The 7567-nt window shown below is 42.2% G+C and overlaps 1 protein-coding gene across 1 annotated transcript; it reads right to left on the bottom strand.

The window, feature by feature from the left end:
• Positions 1-6769: 6769 nt before the first annotated feature.
• Positions 6770-7354, bottom strand: LOC143039158 (cyclin-dependent kinase 2-like). Its single transcript, XM_076209022.1, has one exon. It carries the CDS (start codon positions 7352-7354, stop codon positions 6770-6772), a length of 585 nt encoding a protein of 194 aa, XP_076065137.1.
• Positions 7355-7567: the final 213 nt, after the last annotated feature.

Below are 7567 nucleotides of genomic sequence, written 5' to 3' on the forward strand. Positions count from 1 at the left end.
CTTCCGTTGACGCTACTAACGCAGCTCAGGTCACCCGGGGGCGGGATAGCTCGCTAGTAGCCTCAGTGTAATGAGAAGTTACGCCCGGAACGGAAGGGATTTGTCGATTATATAAATAAATCGCATGGCGATAGTCAGCATTAGATAAAAAATACCACCTTCGTGTAACATTAAAATGGAGGAGACAAGAGACCATAAGGCCTACACTAGGCAGATCTATGTCCCGTAACACCTTTCATCCCTATCCATAAACTTATGTAACATTCTCTTGAAACAACCAATAGTTTTAGCGTTCACTACATGATTATTCATTCTTTTCCAAACGTTAACCACTCCATTGCTGGTAAACCAGCCTCTTTCTTTCTTAAATATAAGTTTGTCCAATTGAATTCCGTTACTACGAGTCCTATCTTGTCTTAAACCAGACGACTTTATGCAACACAGAAGGTTATCCAAGCCTTAATAGGCCAACATTGTGTGATTTTGTTTTCGTAGGCTCAGACGACATGTGACCCTGGCAAGGATTTATGTATCGTAAATGGTTGAATTCACCTGGTAAAGGGTTACAAAGGCGGAGCATGCCGACAGGAGACCTTTTGGCCCATATCTAGGTCGGATGCGAAAAAAAAATCATAATTAATTAATAAAAACTATGATAATGTAAATAAATAAAATACATAAATGCATAGGTATAGTTAAATAATAAACAAACAGGTAAATAGTAAATAATAATAGATTAACATATAACTAATAATAAATGAAAATCAAACAGACAGATGATGACAAAACAAAAACAAATAATATAAAATAAATTATAATCATTACAGCATCTTGCTTAGGTGTTTATCTAAATGATTCTTAAACCTGGTAATACCTTTACTATTCGGTTTACCTTAGCTACAATAAATGAACAAGTTTATGTAATCTCTCTTCTGTTTTCGACAGACATTCCACGTGCACCCAAAAGCCTGTTTACTCCATCAATTCACCCCATTCTTGGTCTCGGGTTCATTCCATTCGCTTCTGCTTTCCACATTCACTTTTGCTCATTCCTTTTCTTCATGTGCACAAATCACCTAATTACTGGTCTTCCTCTTAAGTTCACTCCACCCACCTCTGTTTTCCATACTGGTTTTGTTCACCCCTGTTTTATATGTACTCACAAATCACTTCACCCTTAATCTTCATCTCAATTTCACTCCATCTGTTTCTGCTTTCCATACATTTTGTTCATTCCTTTATTCCATGTGCACAAATCATCTGTCTTACTCGTAAGTTCACTCCATCCACATATGCTCTCCACACACACTTTTTGTTCGTCCCTTTTTGAAATGTGATTATGCAGGGCTTTGTGAACAATCTGAATAACACTCAAAATGATAAAAAATTACGGGTCGTATCAGTCTTCATTGGAACCTATCGAGGAGACTTTAAAGACATGTGCACAAATCACTTCACCACTCTTTGATCTACCCTTCCCGACAGCTGTCTTTTCATTCAAGATCTCTGCCTCACCTCCACATTTCTGATTCTATTCAGTCTTGTATTGCCATCACACTTCTCAAACACTTCATCTTAAACATGTTCTGGCGTTTCCTTTCTGTCCCGTACATTCGAAGTCTTTACTCCATTCAGTGCCGCGGGGCACAACCACTCCTTCAAATAACTTTTTTTTTTAATTAGTCCCAGCGGAGGGATCCGATTTAGGGACTATCTTTTAGTTTCTCAAATAACTTCTTTGTAATCGTGGTTATAGGCTTTTACTGCCGAAAAAGTGAGGCACCATCTCTATACAGCTTCCTTAAAAAAGTCGAACAACTAGATAAAAACATGGCATATAACGTATAGTGTCGGCGCAGTCCATAACAAAAACAACAACTCTTCTTGTCTTCTTTCAGAAAACTTTGAGTAATTATTCCTTTTGTCAATGCAGAAGGATTTTTTTTCACGCTCGCTCAACAAGTTGGTGCGTATTTTTTTCATTCTTTTTCCTTCGTGTTTAAGAAATTTCTTACTTCGGTAGACTTCGGGCCGCATGTGGACCCCACCCCCCTTCGCCCTTAACAAACATTTCCATTGCAGACGACTCTGCACCAGACTCATCCAGTCTGTTTCCTCTTCACTTCGTTTTCGTACTTCTTCCTCTACGTTATCAATCCTATCTTTGTCTTGGTCTCCTTCATAGCCTTCTTCCTTCTGTGAGAATCAACACCGTGTGAGATCGAAACCTTTATTGGTACGACGTTTCGCTTGTTTCAGCTTTTTCAAGTACGAAACGCCGTACCAATAATGGTTTCGATCTCACACGGTGTTGTTTCTCACAGTCTTGTCGGCTTTTGCTTTTGTGTTTCTTCTTCCTTCTATTGTCCCCCACCATTACTCCTCTCGGTATTCTCTTTTTACTTATCCCCCCCCCCCATTTATGCATGGGGGAGGACGGAGAGAGGGGGGTTGCCGATTTAATGAAGCGGCACTGCTTCTGACCTAGGGCAGTGGACATGATGCAGGGATGACCCGTCATCCAGGAGGTGCTAAGATAAGAGGGAGGGTGGAGGGGTGTGGGGTGTATTCAGGGATGGAATGTGTGGGAATGAATTTATGCCTTTTCCTTTTTGGCTACCTCCCTTGTAAGGGGGAAAAAGCCTTGGTATATGTATGTATGTATTCCCCCCCCCCCCCTCCACACTCCTATGGTGGAGGGGTGTGGAGTGTATTCAGGGATGGAATGGGTGGGAATGATTTTATGCCTTTTCCTTTTTGGCTACCTCCCTTGTAAGGGGGGAAAAGCCTTGGTATATGTATGTATGTATCCCCCCCCCCCGAGCTCTTGTTGTTCTTCGCAGCTTTAATTGCTGTGTTTTGTTGATAAACTGTTTTTCAGACAATTCTCAGCCCCTCACCAAAACTGTATTTGTTATTGAAATAGGAAATGTTCAACATCTGCTCGTCATTGTCATTCTGTCTTTCCTTTATCCATTAAAACGTCTCCACTCAGACCAATAACCTGTTTCATTTTGTCTGCCCCCACTTTATGAACTTAAGAATATAATAACAGAAAAGACTGCAAGAGACCATAAGGCCCACACTTGCAGTTCCATCTCCCTTACCACTATTCATGTTACCTAACCTCCTCTTAAAACAACCAATGGTTCCAGGGCTCATTACATTGTTATCATGTTTATTCCATTCCTTAACTAATCTGTGAATAAACCAGTTCTTGCCTATTTTTTTATATTTTAACTTTATCAATTATTCTGTACCGTTCTCGTTTTCTATTCTCGCCCCGAGCCTACTAATTAGCCTTCCTTGTATTGAAATCTCCTTTTATATAATTCATTGTATTCCCTTTCGCTGTTCGATTGATGTCTGCTTTGCTTTTTCAACTTGTTTCTGCTCTATATATTTCTAGCTTCCCGTCCGCCGTTTCTCTACCGATTTCATCAAACAATTCGTTTCTCTTCCGTGTCCTTTTAACAGACCCACATGGTATTCTTGAATATAACATTTTCATCTTCCTCTTCATCAATTAATTGCAACACACCCAAACCTTTTATTTGTTTCTGTTTGAAGCGTATCTTTCATTATCTAGTCTTTGTGCTCCTTTTGTTGTTTGTTACTTCCACTGTTATCTTCTTTACAGTTTGTGCTCCTCTTGTTGTTTGTTATTTCCACTGTTATATTCTTTAGTGTTATTTTATTTCAGTTATTGTTTATTTATCGTTTATTCATTATAATTCATTTTTGATTATTTATTATCTATTATTGTCCATAATCGTTTATTATAGATAAATACATACATATACCAAGGCTTTTTCCCCCTTACAAGGGAGGTAGCCAAAAAGGAAAAGGCATAAAATCATTCCCACCCATTCCATCCCTGAATACACTCCACAACCCTCCACCTTCCCTCTTATCTGAGCACCTCCTGGATGACGGGTCATCCCTGCACCTTGTCCACTGATAAATAGATAAATAAGTAAAGAAATAAATAGAAACTGATGTATAAGAATCTGAATAAACAAATACATAAATAATTAAATAAATAAATTTAATAATATCTGAAACATAAGATTTAAGTCAAACAGATTAGAGATCTATGATGGGTTCGATGTGTAGCCGTGAGATGGTCACACGCAATAATTAACAAACACTTTGCAATCCAGCAAACTAAATACATCACAGCAATGACGATACTGGCGAGGTCAGACCATGTCCTTCCTAACACACAAAAACATAAGAATGGAGAAGACTGCGAGACCATTGCATTTCCATGTCTTCCACATCCACCTGTCTTCCACATCCACATCCTATCTTTAAACAACCGATAGTTTCAGCGCTCACGACATGATTACGAAGTCTATTCCACTCGTTAACCACTCTAGTAATAAACCAGTTCATGCCTATTTCCTTCCTAAACTTAAATGTCTCCATTCTTAAACCCAAATTTGTCCAATTGTCTTGCTGGCTGGACATCAGATCGGTGATGCAAGGATGTCGGAACGTTTTGGATCAGAACTTTGAGTGAAACTCCAGGTTACATTGATGTGATTGGAGTATTGGTGTCTGGATCAATAGGTTTTAGAAATGGTGCGTGCATGCGATTTGGTGTTCTAAGCTTCCCACGTAGACATTTTATCATCAATCGAGGGCATAATACATCACGGCGAGCGTTACTCCACTCACGCACCGACGTCAGTCCCTACGGCCTCTCCGACCAAGCTCCCATGCAGACGCCCTTCCTTCCCACTCCAAACAATTCTTGACAGGTTCGACCAACTCGCCTGAGGCCATGGATTATGTGGGTGCCCCCTTTCGTCTCCTTCATATCCCAAAACCTCTGACCGCCGCTGGATCTGGTCGCCCAAGCACACAAAGCAAAGGTTGCATATAAGGGCCTCCCAGTGTACACCCCTCACCTTTACACTCTGGAGGTAAGGGTGGTTCTCGCGTGGAGGCTTATGTTGACTGAGTAGAGGTAGGAGGCTTTGAGGTTGTGCTCTATGGGAGAGCTTTTCTGATGTATGGGAGGGAGGAAGGCTTTGATCTTGTGGCGGGCGTAGGGAGAGGCTTTGATGTTTGGAAATGGGATGTATCGAGCCAAAGGGAAAAGAGGTCTGTGCAATAGGCCACAGACGCACCCCCCCCCCCAAGCTGAAGTATTCAGTGAGTAAACTGAACTTTTACGCCGGTGACGTAACCTGAATCGTGTTGGACTCGCGTTTGCTGGGTTATGGGTTCGAACCCCGCACTCCGATTCCCAACAGTGACTGTCACCTGCCCCAACAGTCCAAGAAGCACATAGGGCAAAGGAGACGGCTTCAGTCGCGGCTACACAGTGCCTCCTGGCGTAGGCTCCTCACCCTCTAAACCAAATGTGTAGAAGAGATAATGTATTACAGCACACCACAGTTATCAGGGCGTGTGTGATTCCCCACGGTCTTGGATTACGTGTTGGACACGTGATCGGCATGTATTACCCTCTGGAATGAGAGCTCACAAAGACGTAAACTCCTTGCCCAACAGAGTGCCGGATCGCAGTGAACCGCTACTGAATTGCTTTAGCTCTGGGCGGGAATCGAACTCTGATCTCACCACGCTGTTGTTACCATTATCCCCTTCTCTAATCATCATCAGGAATGGGAACGCTTTCAGAATCTGGCATTTATGGCCTATTAACCATAACTATAAGCTTGTTTTAGCAATGTTATTTCGAGTCTATAATAATATGAATCTGTGGATGGAACAACCCTCTTGCAAGCTACAAAGCGTACATATATTTTTCAGTAAATTATCCAAGGGTCCAGCTACCTGGTAGAACCATTTATATCCCCCTGACAAACAAAGGCTGCAGTGTAGACACAACCTATGTCCGTATGAAAACCAGTATGTTGCAGTACCCACGACCTGGTTATTATAAAGGTCGAAACTTCATGGCAAGTCAGCTACTGAAACGGACTTTTCATATATTATGGATTATGCAGGACATCCATTCACACGATGCAATAGCAACGGTAACTCTAGTAGACAAGGATTGTGGCTATTAAATTTTCTTTACAGAAAGGCGGAAGATAAGAAATACAACAACGGAGGCTATTACGAGTGTATTATACGACATGCATCATAACAGAAATAACTGCAAAGAAATTGAAATAAAATGTCGCAAGTTGGGAGACATCGGGCTAGAGCAGTGGTTCTTAACCTGTGGGGAATGGCGGAGTTGCCAAGTGGGGAATGACCGGTCGGACATAAGAACCACTGTTTTTTTTTTTTTAATCGATGTGTTTTTTGTTTGTTTCTGATGTGTTCTCCTTGTCACATTTCGTGAATTTGTTTCCACCCACAAATAATCGATAGTGCTTCAAAATTTAATACATTACATCCAAATGTTGACTTACTTGGCTCACTAATAAGTTGGGAATTGTAGAAAAAGGTTAAGAACCCCTGAGCTAGAGACTTCCAAGAGCTAACAGGGAATTTGAAAATGCGAAACCACGTCACAAAGAGCAGGAAAAGGAGCCTCCGAGAAGAATTTGTGATTCAGAGCTACATGCGCACGAAGACGGTCCCTGGGGTTACACCGAAGGAGACTCTTCGCCAAGGACAGCGCAGTTGGCGGTAGACGATCCCCGAAGAACTCAGAGATCTCGGGAGGGGGAGAGTTCTGCTGGATGAGCAGAACTGAGAGTTGCGTGACGTCATCAACGCACCCGTAAAGCTGGGTCAGGAGCAGCGACCTATCTTGACCTTGTCCACCAACAAACGAACCACTCTACGTCAGGACCTCGATGACTATGACCCCTATCGACCAGAGGTCGGAATCGTAGGCAAGGATATCAGGTCTTGGGTAAACTTCGGGGGGTCGATAGGATGCAGTCATCTTATCCTGGAAGGGATAGTCGTCCTGGTGTTCCGACAAGCCGAAGTCCGCGATCTTGAGAACCCCGTTCTCGGCGACAAGAAGGTTTGAGGGCTTCAAGTCAAAGTGAATGAAGCCCGTAGCGTGACTGTGGGCTACACCGTAGATTAGATCTCTAAGAAGGGATTTAGCCCATGCGGGAGGCATGGTTGCCCCTTGCCGGCAGTAGGAGAGTATATCGTGTAATGTAAAAGGGACTAAATCAAGGACAAGCCCAATCGCTTGATCTACGTAGGAGACGTCAAATAACTCGATGTTTCGATGACCTTTCAGATGAGTAAGGGCTCGGATCTCCTTGTCTGTGGCTTGTTTCACGTGGTCAACGGTGATCTGGGATACTTTATAGGCGTAATGGGCATTTGTGTTGACGTCTTGAATTAGGTACACTGTGGAGAAGGATCCCTTTCCGATAATATAACGCCCATCGCCACTGTCCATGTTAAACTGTTCGGGGAGTTATTGGTAGGAAAAATAGTGGACAATGATGTTTGAAGTCGGTTGCAGTCAGTTTGGTTTTATATCCACTATTACATTTAAGATGACCTCTTCCAGGGAAGCACACTCTAACTTCGGTGACATTTTTGCTACAAGGATAAAAATCTAGCTACCGGGAAATATGTGTTTCACACAATGGATTTCACTATTGTGTAA

The sequence above is a fragment of the Oratosquilla oratoria genome, chromosome 25, assembly GCF_046742065.1.
Source record: "Oratosquilla oratoria isolate Oo_2021 chromosome 25, ASM4674206v1, whole genome shotgun sequence".
Taxonomy (NCBI): Eukaryota; Metazoa; Arthropoda; class Malacostraca; order Stomatopoda; family Squillidae; genus Oratosquilla; species Oratosquilla oratoria.

Bases quoted from the DNA above. Each gene is read 5' to 3' on its own strand.
- LOC143039158 (XM_076209022.1), bottom strand. From the start codon at position 7,354: ATGGACAGTGGCGATGGGCGTTATATTATCGGAAAGGGATCCTTCTCC.